We start from the raw sequence: 21,776 nt of genomic DNA, 5'->3' as shown, positions 1-21,776 counted from the left end.
GAAACCAAACAACGAAAATTGATTGGCTGAATCAGTGAGACAGATTGTGGTTCTACGCTATTTCAGGGAAAAATGTAAAATTGTGAGATAAGTGGGAAAGAGTGTTTGAAAATTTGGGAAAATCATTTATAGATCACCAAGTCCAAATGGAGCAGCCAAATAAAAGATTATGCCATAATCATATGTAAATGCCCAAAATCAAGCATATAAGAGGTATCACCTCCATTTTTTTTAAAATAAAAAAAAGGCTAAAAACCTATCAACATGAGCTTTGAAATCAATTCACATTTCAATTATTTTTACTTTTCTTTGAATGTATCTCCATTTCCAGTATTTTAGGAACATAGTTCCAATAGTTAGTGTCTGAAATGAACACATAGATGTTTGGGAGATGATAAATGGAAGGCATTGACAGAACTTCACGCTGAATGAATATAATATTGTTTGTGTTTCAGGATAATAATGCAAACTAGAGAGCCACAGAAAGATGTTTATGCTGTTCTTTGAGGCCTTTTGGCATAAAATTCATAAAACAACTGCTTAGCTGTCTGTTCGGGGAAAGATTGATTTTCAGATGAAAGAAAACCAAGCTCAGGTCAACAGTTGATTTCAAATCTTCCATTTCATAGATAAATTTAATCGTAGAATAGATCAAGAAATATTCTGCAAATTAAAAAGCTGTATGTTTTCTAAGAAATAATGGTTTCTGAATATAAGCAAACTAAACAATATTAAAGTGTTGTCTTAAAATCAACACAATGTATTACTCTGCCGTATCCCTACAATAGATTCCAAATACTCTTCACCTAGCTAATTGGATTATCAACACCATGAAATTAACTCCTCACCAAGAATAAGCATGCACTAGTCCAACATCTCATCTTATATCTTATTAGGCCCAATAAGCCCTGGAATTGTAAGCATCCGTTGTCGCCTCTTCTCTCTGCAAGCAGCAGCTTCCTCTGCATAAAGATTCTTGTTGTCCTGAGCTGAGAATTCTTTTGATTGCACAAGGAAATCCCGGATGTGATTCTTGAATACAGAAAGTTATTTCTCGACTCAAAGAGTCTTCCATTCACAAATTGGGACACCTCACTTGCTGTCATGTTGGGGAATGATGAACTCAAAAGTTTTATAGTGTATTCACGAATGAACATTGCATTATTTGGATATTGACAATAAACCGTTGATACATCCCACAATGGCTCAGTTAGCGAACTAGAATCCACCAGGCAAAACAAGTGCTGGAGCACTAATACATGCAACTTGAACCCTAGTTTATGAAATGTGTCTGTCAAGACAGCAAAAATTTCTTGCTCAATTGTCGAAAAATAAGTCCGGTAGAATTGATTACAGAACTCAGAACCCTGGAATTTCTTCAGCATCTCCAACAAAAGATTTAGCCCCGTTTCAGCAACATTCCATTCAGTGTGCCAGAAAGCCCATATGATATAATCCATCACAAGGTCTAGTTGCTGACTTGACAACTGAACTAAAGTTGGAAAGCAATGTGTAGCAATAGCACCAAGTAAAGAAAAGAACTTGAGGCGACACTCAGGGTAATCTTCAAAATTCTTTGTAATCATCTACAGTGTACACTAAAAAAAAGCTTCAAATATGTGAGGAACATCATCTATCATTGCAGATTTGTACTTGGTTATGATTATGGCAAAAAGTGACAAGACCTCCGACTCTCTAGCATCAGGCAAATTCCTAGCATAGTCACCAAGGACAGGGTCCATCATTGGGGGCACAAATTGCTTACCAATTTCTGGTTCATCTTTAGCCTTGTCTAAGAATGTCTCAATGAGCTTAAGGGTTTCCCTCTTCACTTAGCGTAAAAGTTTAACCAAAGATGTTATAGAGGCATAGGGCACACCTTCTGTTATGTTGGTTGATATAAGCATTTTGCACACATCAAGCATGTCAAGAAATATCAGTGAAATTTGTGATAGGAAGTTTGTCCCAAGAGAACTTGCAACATTTGTATTTGTCTGCAATATATTAAGCACAGTCCGGATCACGTCTGGATCCGTCAAGAAATCCACACTTTGGCATACCTGTCCTAAAACTTCAGCCCATTTTCGATTAGGAAGCTGCATCAGCCTCTGCAAATATTCATCTCTCCTCTGGGGATCAGATTCTGCTTCAATCATCTGACCAACAAATTAATAAAATTTATGAATCTGGTGGGGCTCCAGATCTGCTATAGTTGTTGCAAGACTAGTTAAAAGTTCAAATACAAATGATTCATGTTCTCCAATCTGTACAATTACAAATTTATGCTTGCACTTCTGAACAATTTTGAGGAGAGTGTCACACGCCATATCCTTTACTCCGGGATGAGTTTCATGTAAAAACTCGAATAATTTATTTACAACTGTTTTCAGGAACTTCCAATGTCCATTTAGATATCTAGGGTACTGTTCAACAACATACATTATGTTACCTGCGATAACAGCTTTATCATCCTTTTCCTCTGTGATTTTATATAACTTGAGTAAATCATGAATCACCATCACTAGAAATCTGTTCTCCTGCTCCTCCAACATGGATCCAGATATAGATCCTATTGCCCAGCATAGTGTGTTTAAATTGTTCCTCCATGACCAATCCAGATCACCTTTCACATGCTTACTCAATTTCTTCAGCATCTGTTTTTCAGTATCCTCGCGATCAAGATGTGATAAGTAGACCAGTGTTGCCTTCATGATCTTATATTTAACTAGGACATCATTGTCCTTCATAGTTTCGCGAACAATATTCCCATTTTCATCTTCAACAATAATAACCTCCTCAGGTTTCGCCATACGACAGATCATAAGTAATCTCATCTTTGACAAAATTAGTTCAAGATAAAGCAATCGCACCTGTAATCCCATCATGTTTGCAGCTGCAGGATTCTCTACATGCGACGTGCCCTAAACAGCTTCGAAGCTAATGAGTACCAGTAATCCAAGCAAACCATAAAAAACTCAGTGTCATCCATATATGAGATGTTTATGAGATATTCAAGACCGATTACAAGTGCAGATATATTCTCATGTGTGTTATTAAGCACTAGAATATGACACTCGAAAAATGAGAGGAAAAACAGAGCAAGATTCCGAATAAATGCCTGCTTCTCACCTGAACCATTCGCATAAGCATTAGGAATGTTCGTAGTAGGTGGGAGAAAGGTCTGCAAATGCACCATGAATCCCTTATACATTTTAGCATACTCCCAGTTATAATAATCTCCAAAATTTAAAGCCGCAACTTTTGTCAAACACAGAAGGGCGAGATTCCGAAATTTTGCTACATTTAAGAAGTATACGAGTAGTTCCAACAGATCAGTTTCAAATATGTATCCTCGAGGTATCTAGGCTAGAAAAGCATGCAACATTGTATGTAAAGCAGCCCTTACAAGCTCAGTTCTTTGAGATGAAAATCCAAACATGACTAAGTCGATAGTGGGGCTCCACTCATTATGTTGTGGTTTTGTGGAGTCTGATTAGGTGAAAGATTTTTAGAAAGATTTAATTATATAGAAACTTTAAGAGTACTGAGTTTTAGGAAAAATTCAGTTTCCTAATCTGTCAGGGAAAATTCAGTTTCCTAATCTGATTTGACTTCCTTATTAGTTTAAGGAAAATTTAGTTTCCTGATTTGATTTAATTTCCTTATTGGTTTTGGATTCTACAAAAAGCAAGTTCTTGTAGGACAAATTTGGGACTCTATAAATAGGGGTGAAAGTTAGAGATAAATGTGTGCCAATACAAGAGAGAGCAATTGAGAGAGATTGAAAGAGAATTCTCCTTGTAATTCTTCATCTTTTTCATAGTGAATTTGTTTGGTGTGCTCCATGGACGTAACCCTAAGATTTGGGTGAACCATGTATATCTTGTGCTCTTGTGTGTGATTTTTTTTATTCTTCGTGATTACTTGTTTATTCCTTGAACAGTGTTGTTTATTTTGCGTTTCCGCTACAACAAATAGTATCAAATCCGGTTGATTGTGTAGTGCAACTCTAACAACTGGTATCAGAGCCTTTGGTTGAGAACCTAGGGCACAGAAGGTGTTTGACGAAATTCTAAAAGTCTTTCGATCAGATCTGTCCGTTCGAGTAGGAGTAATGGCATCAGAAGATAAGACATCCACATCCATGATCGAGAAGTTCGATGGCACAAACTTCAATTTCTGGAAGATGCAAATAGAAGACCTCTTGTTTCAGAAAAATCTGTATTAACCTTTGGAAGAGAAGTCAGTGGATACAAAGGATGCAGAATGAGAATTACTTAATAGGAAGGCTCTTGGCACCGTCAAATTGACATTGTCAAAATCAGTCGCCTTCAACATCAAGAACGAGAAGACGACGATATCTCTCATGGCAGCCCTTTCTAGTATATATGAACAGCCTTCTGCAGTGAACAAGGTGCACTTGATCAAGAAGTTGTTCAACATGAAGATGGTCGAAGGTGGTAAGTTCAACGAACATTTAAATGCGTTCAACGATATAGTTGGGCAATTAGAGTCTGTTGATATCGACTTCAAAAATAAGGTCCGAGCACTATTAATTCTAGGGCAGTTACCCGAGAATTGGAGTGGCACAGTTATAGCGATCAGTAGCTTTGCAGGGAAGAGCAAGTTGAAGTTTGATGAAGTTGTGAGCATGATTCTAACTGAAGAAATCAGAAGGCAAACAGCAGGGGTTTCCACCAGTGGTTCGGCGTTGAATGTTGAAAGTAGAGGCAAGGGTTCAAACAAGAAGAAGGGCAATAATAATAGAAACAAAAGCAGATCCAAGTCAAGGAATGGAAGGACATAGTATCAAAATTTCAGGAATTCCACAGATCTCAATGACGTTGAGTCTTGGAATTGTGGAAAGAAGGGACATTACCGTGTTGATTGCAGACTTCCAAAGAAGGGAACCGAAAGAAAAACTGAAGCAAACCTTGTCTCAGAAGAATTAGATGATGCATTGATATGCTCTTTGGAGAGCAAGGCGGAGTCATGGGTTTTAGATTCTGGCGCATCATTTCATGGCACCTCAAACAAAGAGTTATTTAATAGTTATGAACCGAGTAACCTTGGTAAGGTATATCTTGGTGATGACCAGCCTTGTAGCGTCATTGGCAAGGGTGAAGTGCAAATCAAGTTAAATGGGTCAGCTTAGAAGTTAAAAGATGTGAAACACATCCCTGACTTGAGGAAGAATCTGATTTTGGTAGGACAATTGTCAGATGAAGGTTTTGTTACAACCTTCAATGGAGACTCGTGGAAAGTTTTCAGAGACGCTATGACCATTGCACGTGGTAAGAAATCTGGCACTCTCTACACAACTACCAGTGCTTGTGGATCTAAAGCAATTACAGAAAATAAAGAAGATCACAACCTTTGGCACTAGAGACTAGGTCACATGAGTGAAAGGGGGCTCAAGATTATGCACTCAAAGGGGAAACTACTAGGCATACGGGCAATTGATATTGACTTCTGTAAGAGTTGCGTGATGGGCAAGCAAAAGAGAGTCAGTTTCAAGAAGAGTGGCAAAGATCTCAGAAAGGAGAAACTTGAGTTAGTTCACACAGATGTTTGGGGGCCAACCACTGTTTCATCCATTGGCGAAAAATCATACTTCGTGACTTTCATTGATGATCGCACGAGGAATGTATGGATTTATTTTTTGAAGCATAAATCTGAGGTATTTGATGTGTTCAAGAAGTGGAAGGCTATGGTGGAGAATGAGACAGGTTTGAAGATCAAGAGGTTGAGATCAGACAATGGTGGTGAGTATGAAGACACTGGATTCAAGAAGTTCTGTTTTGATAATGGGATCAGATTAGAGAAGACTGTGCAAGGAACCCCACAGCAGAATGGGGTGGCAGAACGGATGAACCGAACATTGATAGAAAAAGCCAGAAGCATGCGCATACATTTAGGTCTACCCAAACAGTTTTGGGCAGAAGCGGTTAATACAGCATCTTACCTAATAAATCATAGACCATCGGTGCCTTTGAAAGATCGAATACCAGAAGAGGTATGGAGTGGCAAAGAGGTAAATCTTTCATGGTTGAAAGTTTTTGGTTGTATTGCATATGCACATATTAGTGACCATGCTAGGGGAAAGCTCGACCCCAAGTCACTAAAATGCATCTTCGTTGGGTATGGCGGAGATGAGTTTGGTTATCAACTCTGGGATAATCAGAACAAGAAAATTATCAGAAGTAGAGATGTGATTTTCAACGAGAAGGTGATGTACAAAGATAGAGATGCAACACAGTTAACTAGTCCTGTACAGAGTAAACCTGAGTTTGTTGAGTTAGATGATGATCCAGAGAGCATTGATGCGGAACAGACATATGAGGGTTCTTGGCCAGAACTCACAAAGCATAGTTCACCGCAGATTCTAACTCCTATGCTTGCACCTAAAAGGTCTACGCGACCTCATGTACCGAATAGGAAATATTTGGATTATATGTTGCTCACAGATGATGGTAAGCCTGAATGCTATGATGAAGCATGTCAGGTTAAAGATGCTAGCAAGTGGGAGCTTGCAATTGAAGATGAGACTATATATATATGTATATAGTATTTTATTACAATAAATACGTACGTGGGGTAGAATTGAAATGTTACATGTAAAGGTTACAAAAAATTCGTCGTTGACTTTATAGTAGATCATTGACTCTCCAACCCACGACCCTTCCCTATGCGGCACGGATGTCCACAAGTCAACACTTTTCCTCCACAGAGTGAGAGAGAGAGAGAGAGGAGAGCTGAGTTGTCTTGGAAATGGAAGAAGGCTTCTGGTTGCCTCTTCTTGCAGCAGTTGCTGTAATTCTGTTTTCGTTCTTTGTATTCACGAAGTTCTTCAACAAGAAGACAAACACAAGTACAGTTTCAGATTCAGAAACTTCTTCTTCAAATCCTAACTCTTCATCCACCTCCAATCCACTTCCATCTGCCCCCTACGAAGTCTTCCTCAGCTTCAGAGGCCCCGACACTCGATACGCCTTCACAGATTTCCTCTACAACGATCTCGTCGATGCCAGAATTCGCACCTTCAGAGACGACAACGAGCTCCGAAAAGGAGAAGAGATCGGCCCTGAGCTCCTCAGAGCAATTACAGAATCCAAGATTTCAATCCCGATCTTCTCCAAGAACTATGCGTCCAGTAAATGGTGCCTTCGCGAGCTAGCAAAAATGTGGGAATGCAGGACAAGCATGGGACAGATCATTTTGCCCATTTTCTTTGACGTTGAGCCGTCCGATGTGCGGCATCAAACGGGGACTTACAAGAAGGCCTTCAACGAGCACCAGAGGCATTTCGATGGCGACACCGTGCGGGGATGGAGGGAGGCATTGAAAGGCGTTGGAGCATTGAAAGGATGGGATTTGAACAAGGAAACTGGAGGGTAATGTACTCAGTACTCCTGTTTGCTTGATTGATCTCAATTTTTTAGCATCATAGTATGAAAATTGAACTTTTTGTGCATTTTACTTAGAATTTGATTAACTAATTCTTGTGGTTGGGATTGAAATAGAAAACTAAATGAGTTTGTGAGGAATATGAAATAGAGAAAATAATCAAATCTCTCTCTCTATATATTTTTGCTTCCTAATGTGTGTAGAGAAATAAAATAAGAGTTTTAGTTTAGGATGTGGTTGATTTCCTAAGCAGTCATTGATATGCATGTTAGAACTAAAAGAAGTATCAAATTCATAATGTCTGAAATGTAATTTAATCTTTTCTCTTCTGGAATAAGGGAAATATACTACATTTTAAAAAAGAAAAGAGAAGTGAATAACCTTTTTACTTTTGTGGAATAAAAGAGATATACTACTATTTTAAAAAATTGTAAAGTTATTATATAATGTGAAACACAAGATCTGGAAAATATATAATGTTTATGCATTTAATTAATATCCTTAAAAAAATCACCCGTTTTGAATAGATAATCAGACTATTCTCCAGTGACAAGGCCATTAGTGGCCAATTGGCGATGAGGAAGAGTTTCACTCCAATGCCTTTAGTATGAAGTTGATAGTGCAGAAACTCCTACAACTTAGCAATGCCTGCAGAGACATCGCCTATGATGATAATAATGCCATCCACATACACTACAAGGAAAATAATACCTTTTAGTAGATTGATGAAACACTAAATGTTTTTTATGGCATCTATGGAGACCAAATTCTAATGTTGCCTCCGATATTTTTTTTACCCAAGCTCTTGATAATCTATCTGGTTCTGAACTTCTGATACCATGTTAACCACTATCTACTCTAAAAGATTAAGCTATTAGAGAGGGTTTTAAATTTAAATATATATATTTAAGTCTTCTAATACATATTTAAAAGAAGAAGAACCAAGAACAATAACAGATGAATATATATGTATAAGAATAGCCTAACATAGACAAGTAAAGCCAAGAATGATTCATGTATGGAGTACTTCACCTTTGCACCATCATAATTGTTCTCCTTACTCATGCATGCCGCATTGAACTGAATAAAAATAGAACACATCATAATTTAACCTTAATAATGTTTAGCTTTCCCTTCTATTAGTTACTTGTGATCTCCCATCTGATGTCAATTATATACTGCAGGCATCAAGGAAAGCTCGTGAAGATGGTTGTTTCAAAAGTGTTGTTAGAGTTAAAGAAGAATTACATGGTTGTAACTGACAGATTGGTTGCAATTGATCATCACATAGAAGAAGTAAGTAGATTATTAGATTTTCACTCCAGTGATGTAAGGATTGTTGGAATCCATGGCATGGGTGGGCTTGGCAAGACAACTATTGCCAAAGTCATATACAACAAACTCTCCAAGTCCTTTGAACACTGTAGCTTTCTTGCTGATGTTCGAGAAATTTCACAACAAAAGGGTCTTGTTAACTTACAAATTCAACTGAACTCCAAAATCCTAAAGCGAAAAGGCCTCGACATTGATACTGTTAATGATGGACACCAAATGACAAAAGACACAGTTTTTGGAAAGAAAGTTCTCATTGTTTTGGACGATGTGGCTGAATCGTCTCAATTTGAGATGCTTGTCGGAGAACGTGATTGGTATGGCTCGGGAAGCAGGTTCATTGTTACAACAAGAAACAAAAAGGTTTTAGATGATCTCAAAGTAGATGGGGCTTACGAACCACCAACAATGGAACCATATTATTCTCTTCAACTTTTTAGCAAGCATGCCTTTAGGGAGGACTTCCCTCCAGACGACTATGATCTTCTTTCCAGAGATGTTGCATCCACTGCTGCTGGGCTTCCTTTGGCTCTTGAGATTATAGGTTCACTTTTATGTGGCAGGGGGAAAGCGGTATGGAAAGATACATTGAAGAAGTTGAGAAAAAGACCGGATGACAAAGTCCAGGCAATATTGAGAATAAGTTATGAAGCATTAGATTATGAGCAAAAGCAGATATTTCTCGACATTGCATGTCTTCCCATTGGAATGGATAAAGAAACTGCTGAGATTGTACATCTTCCCGTTGGAATGGACAAAGAAAATGCTTTTTACATGTGGGATGCTTGTGAATTTTTTCCTGAAAGTGGGATTGACGTCCTCCTTCTCATGTCTTTGGTGAAAATTGAAAAAGATGATATCTTATGGATGCATGATCAGCTTATAGGCCTCGGTAGAGAAATTGTTCGTCATGAAAATTTCAATGAGCCTGGGGAACGTAGTAGATTGTGGTCTCATGAGGAGGCCTTGGATGTATTGGAGGGGCGCATGGTAAGATTTGGGTGGATCATGTCCTTTTCTTTTTTTGGGTTTTATTATCACTTTCTTGTTCCCTCATTCACAGATGCTTCTGAACAAAATATTTGAGAAAAGGGCTCCTTGATTTTACCTTTTTCCAGAGGACCGTGGATAAAGATGTCCGTAAATCTTCAAGTTACTGTTTTTGTGATACTGGTTTTCAATTCATAATTGCCTTTTTCAAAGGAATTTTAAATATATAGTGTTACCATCTATGAAGTTGAACACTCATAAAATCACAGAATAGCGAAACAATCATTAATCTTGTACTTGTTTTTGTTAGGACACTGTAAATCTATTATTCATATATTGTTTACTTATTTTAAGGTTTTTCATTGGTAGGGTACTAAAAAGGTTGAAGTCCTCTGTCTTGACTTCAAATTGGAGTATCCGGGCCTTTGTTTTACAAGTGAAGTATTCACAGAACTTTCAAGTCTAAGGTTTCTCAAAGTGGATTACGCAGAACTAACCGGAGATTTTAAGCATCTTTTTTCAAAGTTAAGATGGCTTCATTGGCGCAAATGCCCAGGGAAATTGACGCCAACCAATTTTTATCTAAAGAATCTGGTCATTCTTGATCTATCATGGAGCAGCATTACAAATGATTGGCAGGCTTGGAGTCAAATCAAGGTTGATAGGATATACTACTTTTCTTCTTGTTATCACACATACTTCTGGGACAATTAACGTTTCTTTTTCCTTGATGATAATTTTCTTGTTTTGCAGATGGCAGTAAAGTTGAAAGCTCTAGATCTCTCATATTGCAATTGCTTAACCAGAACTCCTGACTTCTCTACATTTGCATGCTTAGAGAGATTGATTCTTAGAGGGTGTAGAAGTATGACTCATATTGAGTCGTCCATTGGGAATCTAATAAGTTTGAGAGTGCTTGACATTAGTGAATCTGCCATAACCAAGTTACCTGATGCTATTGGAAAGTTAGAGGATCTTGAAATGATTAATGCCTCGAGTTGTAGTTTGCAAGGGGAAATTCCTAGTAGTATTGGGAGATTGTCTTCTTTGAGAATCTTGAGATTAGATTCTACCAAGATTTGTCACCTACCAACAAGTATTTGTTGCCTTTTTCGCCTCCAAACCCTTGATTTACTGAGCTGCAATGAGCTTCAATCTCTGCCACAGCTTCCTCCTAGTTTAACTAGTCTACGTGTCACATGTAAAGAAATGGAGGCATTTCCAAGTCTTCCCAACCTGGTGAGCTTGAATGATTTGTACATAAATGAGTGCCCAAATCTTTTGGAAGTCGACGTCAGGACCTTATTTAAATTGAAGACATTGTCCTTGTGCAGAGTCGGCATTAGGACCTTACCGGCAGAGGTTGGTGGTCTTTCTGGGCTCAAGAAACTCGAAATAAAGTTCTGTGAAAATCTTCATTGTATCTTGGGACTTCCCTCAGGTTTACTCAATCTTTTTATAGATGATTGTGAATCATTGCAAAGATTGCCAGATCTGTCAAATTTGAAAATTTTATCAGAATTAAAGGTTTTTAATTGTGCTGAGCTAATAGAGATTCGAGGCCTTGGGAAATTAGAATTGCTGACAAGTTTAAATTTATCATTCTGTGAAGAGCTACGTGAGCTTGGTGGGCTTGAACAGTTAGAATCTTTAAGATACATCGATATAAGAGAGTGTATGTTCTTAAAAAGATTACCAGATGTATCCAACTTAAAGAAGTTGCAAAAATTAGTTGCCATGGGCTGTTTGAACCTGATTGATATTGAAGGTCTACAGAGATTGGAATCCTTAGAACATTTGGATATTAGTGAGTGCATGTCCATAGAAAAAATACCTGATGTATCAAAGTTGGGGATGCTGAAAGAATTGGTGCTTCGTGAGTGCAACAATTTAGTTGGGACTGGAGGCCTTTTGGTTTCGAAATCCTTGGAAAAATTGGATATGTCATCTTGCAAATGGTTAAAAGGATTGCCAGATCTGTCAAACCTCAACAATTTGAAGGAACTTAAGATAAATGGTTGGGATAAATTGATTGAGACCCAGGGACTCGAGAAGCTGAAATCATTAGAGTTATTGAACATTGCTGATTGCAAGTCGCTGGAAAAGTTACCGAATATGTCAAACCTAACCAGTTTGATTACTTTAATAGCTTATGGTTGCGAGAAACTAACTGAAATCGGGGGACTTGAAGAATTGAAATGCTTACGGTTTTTGGAAATTACTGGATGTGAGTTGATTGAAAAGTTACCAAATTTGCCAAGCACAGAAATACGCAAGCATTCATCAGCAATTCTGCTCTCATTCATCAGCAATGCTACTTTTGACTTATCAATATCAAGCAACCTCATGGCCTGGTATTTCAGTTTTCTGTCAAACTATTTCCTTTTTTACAGTGAAATTTTCCTCCATGGCTTGCTAATTTATCTTTTGTTTCTCCATTTTCTGTGTAGTTATAATTGATCGTAGCAAGAATTATATGAACAGAGTAAATTTATTGGAAGTTCAACCTAATTTGCCACAATCTAGATGTCGTGCATGCAAAGAATAATTTGAAATACATAGCAGCACCTGAGTGATTCATGTATGAATGAAGTTCATTAATTTTTGTTGCAATTCTTGTGCATTGATTTCTTAGAGACCTTTATTTGTGTTGTATGCACTTGGACTTTGGTGAGTCTCTAGATAAATTGCAACTTACCTAGTGCATGAAGATACTTTCCCTTTTTCTTTGGTCTTTGAGTGCTAGAAGGCATATATGTGTTCCAGTACTTACATTTGACAAAACTAGACATGTTTTGGTAATGAATTAATTTCAACTAACCTATTTATTATTCCTTGATTTTTGAAAATATCAAGTACCATAGGGAAGACCAAAAGGGCTTAGATTTGCAGAGTGCCCAATGCCTAGTGAGGCCCAAGGGTCAATATAGCAGCAGACCAATTATCACTGAGACAGCAGAGCCAGTCACAGCCTAGCCCACTTATTTTAAAAACATAAATCATTATTCTTCTTGGATTTTTTTTTTTTTTTTTTTTGGGTCATAAATGGAATCATTGAGCAAGCAGTGGACTCCTACACACAGTGCCTTGACTTGTGGGGCATGCCTGAGGGACATTGAATTTCAGTCCCTCAGAATGCACTAGGGTGGCTCATTGAGGATGAGGTTGGTGCTTTGAGGGAATCCTTAGGTACCTTGGGAGATTGTCCTCTTTGAGAATCTTCCAATTAGATTTCACTAAGATTAGTCACCTACCAACAAGTATTTGTAGGCTTTCTTGCTCCAAACCCTTGATTTACTGGGCTTTGATAAGCTTCAATCGCTGCCTCAGCTTCCTCCTAGTTTAACTAGTCTACATGTCACATGTAAAGAAATGGAGGCATTTCCAAGTCTTCCCAACCTGATGAGTTTGGAGGAATTGTACTTAAGAAAGTGTCCAAATCTTTTGGAAGTCGATGTCAGGAACTTATTTAAATTGAAGACATTGTCCTTTTACGAAGTCGGCATTAGGACCTTGCCAGCAGAGGTTGGTGGACTTTCTGGGCTTGAGAAAGTTGAAATAGCATTGTGCAAAAATCTCCATTGCATTGTGGGACTTCCCTCTGGTTTACTCAAACTTTCTGTAGAGGACTGTGAATCATTGCAAAGATTGCCAAATCTGTCAAATTTGAAAATTTTATCAGAATTACAGGTTTGTTATTGTCCTGAACTAAAAGAGTTTCGTGGCCTTCGGAATTTAAAATTGCTGGCAAGTTTAAATGTACAATGGTGTGAATAGCTACGTGAGCTTGGTGGGTTTGAACAGTTAGAATATTTAAGATACATAGAAGTAAAGGAGTGTTGTTTGTTAAAAAGGTTACCAGATATACAGAGATTGGAATCCTTGGAACATTTGGAGATAAGTGTGTGCATGTCCATTGAAAAATTACCTGATCTATAAAATTTGGGGATGCTGCTGGCAAGTCATTGGAAAAATTACTGAATATGTTGAACCTAACCAGTTTGATTACTTTAATAGCTTCTCGTTGTGAGAAACTAACTGAAATCGGGGGACTTGAAGAATTGAAATCCCTACGGTTGTTGGAAATTGCTAGATGTGTGTTGCTTGAAAAGTTACCAGATTTGCCAAACACAGATATATGCAAGCATTTATCTGATGACCCTCAGCTCTACTTTCAATGACCTGCGGCTCTACTTTCATTAATCAACAATGCTACATTTGACATATCACTAAAAAAGCTGCCCGATGTGCTGGTATTACTCTCAATTTTCTGTCAAACTGTTTAATTTTTTACAGTGGAATTTTCCTCAATGGCTTGCTATTTATCTTTTGTTTATCCATTTTCTGTATACTTATAAGTGATCGTAGCAAGAATTTTATTAATTACTCCCAATCAAAATGTCAAAAGGTCACCTTGGTTCATCACTAGCATCAAGTCGACCAGAAAAACAAATATTTGTCCTCCAGAGGATCTCCTTAATGGGCATGGCTCCTTATGAATATGGTAAATTTATTGGAAGTTCAACCTATTTTCCCACAATCTAGATGTCATGCATGTAAAGAATAATTTGAAATACATAACGGCACTCAAGAATGATTCATGTATGAAAGTTCATAAAATTTTGTAGCAATTCTTCTGCATTGAGTCCTTTGAGACCTTTAATTGTGTTGTATGCTCTTGGACTTTGGTGAGTCTCTAGATATATTGCAATATATCTAGCGCGTGCCGATACTTTTCCTTTTTCTCTGGTCTTTGCTTGAAGGCACATATATGTTCTAATACTTCCATTTGACAAAACTAGACATGTTTTGGTAATGAATTAATTTTAACTTACCTATTATTCCTTGATTTTTCAAATTATCAGGTACCACAGGGAGGACCAAAAGGCTTAGATTTGCAGAGTGCCCAATGCCTAGTGAGGCTCAACGGTCAATGTAGCAGCAGGACCGGTTATCCCTGAGACAACAGAGCCAGTCACAGCCTTGCCCACTTCTGGATTACGCTTGTGCTGGAGGTGTGCATATGCAAAACATAAATCATTCTTCTTAAATTTTTGAAAGTTTTATGCCAATTAATGTAGTAACTTGTAGTTACTAAATATTTTTTTTGTCATAAAGGGAATCATTGAGCAAGCAGTGGACTCCTACACACAGCCCATTGGAACTTGGGGGGCATGCATGAGGGACATTGAATTTCAGTCCCTTGGAATGCATTAGGGTGGCTCATTGAGGATGATGTTGGTGCTTTGAGCCAATCCTTAGGTACCTTGGCACGGATGAGGAAATGTTGCCCTCTCTTATTCCGGCTTGGAAGAAGATCCAAAAGTACATCTGAAGAGGACATTAGGAACCAAGTTCAGACATGAAGCAGCAAGTCATTTCTCTTCTCCATATGATATTTGCTCATGCCAACATTGATTGTATTTGTCTGCATTGGACCTTCCATTATTAACTGAAAAAGTGAATAATGAATCCAATAGAAGCAAATAGTACTGAGTTTCCAAATTTATGAGGAAGCATTATCTTCCATAGGAATTTCCTACTTCACTTTTGGACCTTGAGGTGGTGGAGATGTGTTTGAATGCTGCTCAATTAGATTTGTCAAATGTAGTCTATTAATCTTTCAATCTTCTTACTCGAAATGTTTTTTAAATTATAATTTGGTGCATTACTTTTTATTTTTTACCCGAGCTTAATTGACAATTGGTTTTCTCGGATTCTACGCATTTGAGTCTGTATATGTATCTATATTATCCTATTGTGATGTTCCTCAGGTTGCTATCAGAAATTATTTACAAGGTTGGTGTCCGTATCCATCCCACATAGGGCTCTGATATGTATATTATACACATCAAAATGAGTGGTACAAAGCGCACCTGTTTGCGCTTTTGACTTGGAGCCAACATGCTCCACTTTGAATTCCATTTCTGATTTTACATTTCCATTTCTTCAAGCAGTAGTAGTAGGTTTCCTAAAGCATAGTAATATCTAACCAACCTGCTGCTGAATAAGATGCTGGTGAACAACAGAGGTGCAACCAAAACAGATTCAATGCAGCTTATCAATCCATTTTAGAAGTAGGCTCTCCCCCACAACATAAATTTCAATAAGGAACATAAATTTCAATAAGGATGTGTTCAGTTGTATGAAATTAGAGTCTTAGAATTAGAATTGGTGAAATTTAAAAAAACAAAATCGGTTCAATTTTCTTAGTTGTTTTTTTTACACTAATTCTATACAACCAAATACACCTAAGAATATTAGCCTGCAAATATAGAAATCAAGAGTGCTGTCCAACCAAGCAGCAAAGTGGACTTTTAATCGGCCCCTATAATTCTCAAAACGGGATAATTTCATTTACCTCCCTTGAGGTTTGGCGTAATTACGGGCGGTACCGTTTAAGTTTCAAAAATTACACTGACCTCCCCCCAAACTGATCGGCATTTTATTCAAGCCATTGACCATATTAAATGACTAAACGACCCTCTAGTATTTTATTAACATCACAAAAGGAATATTACCTCCGTCCCACATTAGAGGTCTATTTTAAAAAATGGAAGTTTTTAAGGGGACATGCATTTAATGCAATGTCCCCTTTTAAAATTACCAATTTGTCCCTTTTAATTTAAATATATATAATTACAAAGTTTGAAATTTTTTAAAAAGATAAAGGATAATGATGGAAATATAAAATTTATTTGTTTTGACTTTTCAAAGAGGACAATTAATTTGGGATGAAAAATGGACTACTAATATGGGACGAAATATTTTTTTTGAGATTACCATATTGTCCCTAATATTTTATTAATATTACTTTAAATCGTTTTTTCTAAATCAACTAATCAAGGTCAAATATATATATATATATATAATTTTAGGGCAAATCATTTCAACCTCCCCAATCGCCTCCATCTCTATTCTCGTTCTCAACTCTGAACTTGCCCTCTCTCTCTCTCCAACTGCAAGCTACAAAATCTACAAGAATCAGAAGTTCAAAACCCATATATTTCAATTAGACCTCGTTTGGATAGAGGGATTTGGAGAGAAAAGAAAGGGAATGATAGTGTTAAGTGTGTTTGGATAGAGGGAATAGAAAAGAAAAGAAAGGATTGGAAAGGATTTAGAAGGATAACCTATCTTTCTTTATACATACATACATACATACAAATATACACACACACACACATGCACAAAAACGTTTCAATGCTCTAATTAAGCCTCGTAGAATTTCATCGTACAATAGTCTTCAATTCATCGGATTACTCATCGTATCGATCAATACTTTTGTTTGCCACCTTCGAATTCATCTCCTAAATGGAGGACGCGTACGCCAGATCCTCTCACAGAGGTAAATTTAGAGCTTTCTCTCTGTACGTGTGTGTGTGTGAAATTTGGTTTTTAATCAAACGATTTGAAATATTTAAAATCTGTTTATGTATTTGATTCAAAGTGGGAATTGCAGAAATTCATCTTTTTCCTTTTATTTTTCCCTCCCTAAAGTTTCTCTGCAACCAAACATAGTGGAATTAGATTCAAAGTGGGAATTGCAGAACTTCTTCTTTTCCCTTTCTTCCTTTTTTTTCCCTCGTCGAGTTTCTCTGCAACCAAACATTGTGGAATTGGTCTTACTGAAAGGGGAACTTATAGTCTGTGGTGGTTCTTTTAGGATTTCAATGCACCAAAATATTATACTTTGGTGGTAATTTTGAATCAATTCTGGTACAATGGAAACTGCTGGAATGTATTGGCTTTAGTAGGGTTTTGGTGTTTTACTGTATTACCCATCTCTTTTCTATTGTTGGGATTTCTTGGCAATCGAAAATAGTGTTGTATAGTATGAATTTCACTTTGTTCTTTTCAAATTCAGTCATTTGTTTTGTGTTCAATATTGTTTCAGTGGTTCTTATTGCATGTTATGATTAACTGATCATTTGATTAGGTTCTGGAATTCTTCAATGTGGAACCAACGAAAGGTCTTACAGATTTCCAGGTACATACAACTTACAAGTTAGCAGTTGCAGAGAGAGAGGGGGGGAGAGTAACGAGAATAGAGATGGAGGCATTGGGGAGGCTAAAATGATTTGCCCTAAAAATATATATATATATTTTCTGGTGGCCATCATCCATGGACCATGGGCTTATAAATTACAGACTTGGTTAGTTGATTTAGATAGAAAAAAAAAAAATTTAAAACAAAACCCATTACATACAAGTTAGCAGTTGCAGAGAGAGACAGAGAGAGATGAGGGGAGAGTAACGAGAACAGAGGAGGAGGCATTTCGGGTAGCTGAAATGATTTGCCCTACCAACCTCACAAAAAGGGTAAAATAGTAATTTTAATTATTACTTTTCTCTCCCTGTATTGTCCAAACAAGAATATTATTTATTCATTTCTTTTCTCTCCTATCTATCCAAACATGAATATAAATTATAATTATCCTTTTCTTTCTTTTATTTTCACTTATAATCCTTTCCTTTCTTTTTCTCTTCTGTGTATCCAAACGAAGCCTTAATTTATCTGTCGGCAAGAATCGAAAGTTCAAAACTTATTACACATATCAAAACCCATATCAGCATATCATTTCAGATTGTTCAAAAAATCAAAATCCATATCTTTCGGTTTCCATCGTCCACTGTTCCAATTAGGGTTCGCCGTTCGCAAGCTTCAGCAGCTGTCTCTCAACTCTCGGCTTGCCCCCCTCTCTCTCTGCAGCTGCTAGCTTGATGTTGTGGTGTGATTTTAGGCTTCTTCTGCTTAAAATCAATGAATTCATAGTTTGACAAAAACAGAACATTCAAACAACACATTATCAAATCAAATCCAAAACAAAATAATTCAAAATTCAAAGAAATTTTTCCAAGAACCTGCAACATCCGAGCCAATACCTCGTCCGATTTCACCAATTTGGCATCAGCAGCAGCTGTCGGCAAGAATCAAAAGTTCAAAACCTATTACATATATCAAAACCCATATCGGCATATTATTTCAGATTGTTCAAAAAATCAAAACCATATTATTTCAGATTGTTCAAAAAATCAAAACCCATATCTTTCAGTTTTCGAGCGGCTATGGCGATGCGGCAGTGAGCTCCAATGGCGTTCCTCAAGAGCTATCATGTCATCATCGGCAACGGCAACGTTGGCACTCTTAGGGAAGTCCATGCCGTGTCCGGGCTTCCGTGACCTAGTTTCTTCATTTTTTCAGCATCAAGGGTCGCCTTTTTCCTTCGCTAATGTCGGGACACCGATGACAGCGATGATGGCTGCCCGTTCCATATACTAGGTCACATTGCCGTAGGAATGGATGAGGCGCTTGTAGATTGCAATTGGGTGTGTTGGTTTTCGTCCTCGTCATTGACGTGCGTTCTTTGGTGAGAATTGCAGAGACGGAGAGAGGAGAGAAGCGGAGAAGGAGAATTCTAGTTCAGGTTGGGCGCTCTGTCTCTCAACTCTCGGCTTACCCCCCTCTCTAGCTTTTTTGTCTTTTATATAGGTTATTTTAATACAAAAGTAAGGGTTAAAATGTCTTTGCAAAGATAATAAGAACAAATGTAGAATTATAAGGTAAAAAATAGCTTATGTCATCAAAAATCATCATTACCAAAGTCCTATGAAGCACCGACACATGGGATTGGGTCATCGTACCGATGTCGACCACGCATGTCAAAGGCTCCAACGCGTGTCCGACACCTCTGTAGAGGTGTCCTATTTTTTTTTATCATATTTTTCATGCCGGACACGGAGAAGGACACGCCGGCGACACCGGATTCAGATTTTTTGTCAAAATAAATAAATAAAAATAAATAAAAAGATATATACATAAGCTAAAATAGTGCAGCTCGATTGGGATCTTCCTGAATTTATCCGACCGCAGCTGAAGCCACCGGACTGATTGATCAGCGAGATGGTTTCGGATCAAATCTACTTCGTTCCCCTTCGCACACTGGACTTTGATGGTGTCTATTCTACTCTCAGAGTTTAATCAACTTGAACACTTTGCTCTTGGATCTCTCTAGGAAATGATCGGCAGGTTGATGCTTCAGATGGATGTGCTCTATCGCTTTCTCTCTCTGCTATGTCACTTTCTGTCTCACACTACACTTTGGTGGCATACCAAGTGTGTTAGTGACTTAGTGCGTTTGACTTTTGATCTTCTATACAATTAGGGTTTGCCTTGGTGAATGGGCTTGGGCTCAATGATGCTTGGGCTATATTTTGGGGCAAAAAGTTTATTAAATAATGGGAGTAAAATTTGTGTTTATTAAATATAAATTAGAAATTGAGTAAAAATAAATAAATAAATAATATATATATATATTATTGCTGTATCGTTGCCGTGTTCGTGTCCTGTTTTTTTGAAATTTGCCGAATCACCGTATCCGTGTCGTATTGTACCTGTGTCCCGTGTCCGTGCTTCATAGCCGGCGTCATTGTTTACAGATTATTATTCATGCTCTCACTCCTTTGAGCGGAACTAAAAAAGGGAGTAGAAGTGGCTAGGCTAAAAGCGGGACACCACTTCTTTCTTAGTTGGTAAAGTGATTCAAGCCATTTGTTGCCTACAAGATCAAACCTCAGAATCATCTCGGCCCATGTTGATTGCAATTCATCCTCTGTTTCACTGTTTAAACACTCGTGGAACAAACTCTTGAAGTCAGAATTGGCATACAAACTCGCAATCTTTAGGAAGGCATCTTTTGAAATATGCCACAAGCAAAGACGATGGCATGTATTGGGAAAAACTTTCTTAATGGCATTTTCCATCACTTGGCACTGATTTGCAAATATCGTCTTTGGTGGTTGATTCCCCATTCTCTCTAAAAGCGTCTCAAACAACGAAACAAATGAATCAATTGTCTCATTCAAAAGGAATCCACAACCAAAAAAAATGTTCTTCCTCTGGTGATTAACTCCCACGAATGGAGCAAATATCATATCATATTTGCTTGTTCGAAATGTGTCAAATATCACAACATCTCCAAAATAATCATAATCCAACTTTGATCTCCCATCTCTCAAAAAGAAATTTGCCAATCGACCTTCCTCATCTAGTTCCACATGGTGAAAAAACTTTTGGTCTTCGATTTGACAATGGCTGAAGTGATTTATTAGACTTTGCGCATCCCCTCTTTCAATCAAATTCGGTTTCTTTTGATGGCTTACAGAACTCTGATAGTCTCTTTGCATAAACCCGACATTTCCAGACCCACCACTCTCTTTTGAAAGATGGTCTGTCCATCTGATACCATGAAAATGTATTTCATTGACAACACCTGCACTGGCTGGACCTATGTTTCTATTTATCCTTAGAAATTTCCTCTCTTCCGGTACAGCAAACTCATGGTTATGCTCATCATTGAAATGACTAATTTTCTAAACATCATTTTTAATACTAAATCTAATTAAAGCTTTACAACCTGTACGCGTCACTAATCTTCTAATCTTTTTCGGTTCAGAAGGTTCTCCATCACGATAATGTCAAGCATTCGCACACAAGCACTCACGTTGCAACATAATCCCACCTCTACCATGCCCTATATTTCCTTTCCGGACACTAAAACCCTTCCTCAAGGCATACTCACAATATAACCTATATATGCTTCATCTTCACTGTGGACTTCCATTCCAACTTTAAGTTCAACATATTTTCGTTCATTTTCCATATTATCAGACGATGCCATTCGACAAACCAGGTTTATAAATAATAATACTAATACCTGTGAACGAAAAGAAGAAAGGAAAAATAAAACTTACGTTACCAAAATAATATTTATTGGACAAATATTATGAAGGCCGATGACATTTCATATTGCATCCAGACCAGAATATTCTTTAGCTGCTGAAAACTTCCTTCCTGTTTTTTATTATTTATTTATTTTTATTTATATTTTTTAATACACCAAACGAGAAACAAGGCAATCCATATACTTGGAAAATATACCATTCCTTGGTTCTTGGTACTTCCAAGATATATACATGTATATATATCATGTATATATATCTTGTGAATCGTATATGTATTTTGAGTTTAGATGTACTGAAGGAAA

General features: G+C 37.4%; 2 protein-coding genes and 1 pseudogene across 3 annotated transcripts; 1 reads left to right on the top strand and 2 right to left on the bottom strand.

The window, feature by feature from the left end:
* Positions 1–864: 864 nt before the first annotated feature.
* LOC132314642 (protein EXPORTIN 1A-like) lies at positions 865–4,368 on the bottom strand (annotated as a pseudogene).
* A 2,343-nt stretch (positions 4,369–6,711) lies between these two features.
* On the top strand, positions 6,712–15,451 carry LOC132313073 (disease resistance protein L6-like). Of its 2 annotated transcripts, none has more exons than XM_059811714.1 (6): positions 6,712–7,394; positions 8,592–9,729; positions 10,099–10,386; positions 10,483–12,083; positions 12,180–13,982; positions 14,595–14,743. In XM_059811714.1, exons 1-5 carry the CDS (start codon positions 6,772–6,774, stop codon positions 12,187–12,189), a joined length of 3,660 nt encoding a protein of 1,219 aa, XP_059667697.1. In that variant the 5' UTR covers positions 6,712–6,771; the 3' UTR covers positions 12,190–13,982; positions 14,595–14,743. The 2 variants fall into 2 exon arrangements, with proteins under 2 accessions (XP_059667697.1, XP_059667696.1); XM_059811713.1 differs by lacking the exon at positions 12,180–13,982 and adding an exon at positions 14,848–15,451 and having other exon boundaries at positions 6,713–7,394; positions 14,595–14,744.
* On the bottom strand, positions 14,643–21,410 carry LOC132314640 (protein FAR1-RELATED SEQUENCE 5-like). The gene is made up of 5 exons (XM_059813477.1): positions 21,312–21,410; positions 20,190–21,102; positions 18,595–18,650; positions 15,092–15,181; positions 14,643–14,738 (listed from the first exon to the last, which is right to left on the bottom strand). Exons 1-5 carry the CDS (start codon positions 21,408–21,410, stop codon positions 14,643–14,645), a joined length of 1,254 nt encoding a protein of 417 aa, XP_059669460.1.
* Between the last annotated feature and the right edge of the window lie 366 nt (positions 21,411–21,776).

Source organism: Cornus florida, unplaced genomic scaffold, assembly GCF_030987335.1.
Source record: "Cornus florida cultivar Cherokee Brave unplaced genomic scaffold, ASM3098733v1 CherokeeBrave_3.0.0_Hap2_Chr06, whole genome shotgun sequence".
NCBI classification, from domain to species: Eukaryota; Viridiplantae; Streptophyta; class Magnoliopsida; order Cornales; family Cornaceae; genus Cornus; species Cornus florida.
Note: the sequence above shows the minus strand (reverse complement) of the source record. Positions and strands in the feature narration are given on the sequence as shown.

Bases quoted from the DNA above. Each gene is read 5' to 3' on its own strand.
- LOC132313073 (XM_059811713.1), top strand. From the start codon at position 6,772: ATGGAAGAAGGCTTCTGGTTGCCTCTTCTTGCAGCAGTTGCTGTAATT. The intron at 9,730-10,098 runs GTAAGATTTGGG...TTTCATTGGTAG, and splicing joins ATGTATTGGAGGGGCGCATG to GGTACTAAAAAGGTTGAAGT. The intron at 12,084-14,594 runs GTATTTCAGTTT...TCAAATTATCAG, and splicing joins TCAAGCAACCTCATGGCCTG to GTACCACAGGGAGGACCAAA.
- LOC132314640 (XM_059813477.1), bottom strand. From the start codon at position 21,410: ATGGCATCGTCTGATAATATGGAAAATGAACGAAAATATGTTGAACTT. The intron at 18,651-20,189 runs GTGAGAGCATGA...TCTTGCCGACAG, and splicing joins TTTTAGTTCCGCTCAAAGGA to CTGCTGCTGATGCCAAATTG. The intron at 14,739-15,091 runs GTCTGAACTTGG...GCACACCTCCAG, and splicing joins GAAATGACTTGCTGCTTCAT to CACAAGCGTAATCCAGAAGT.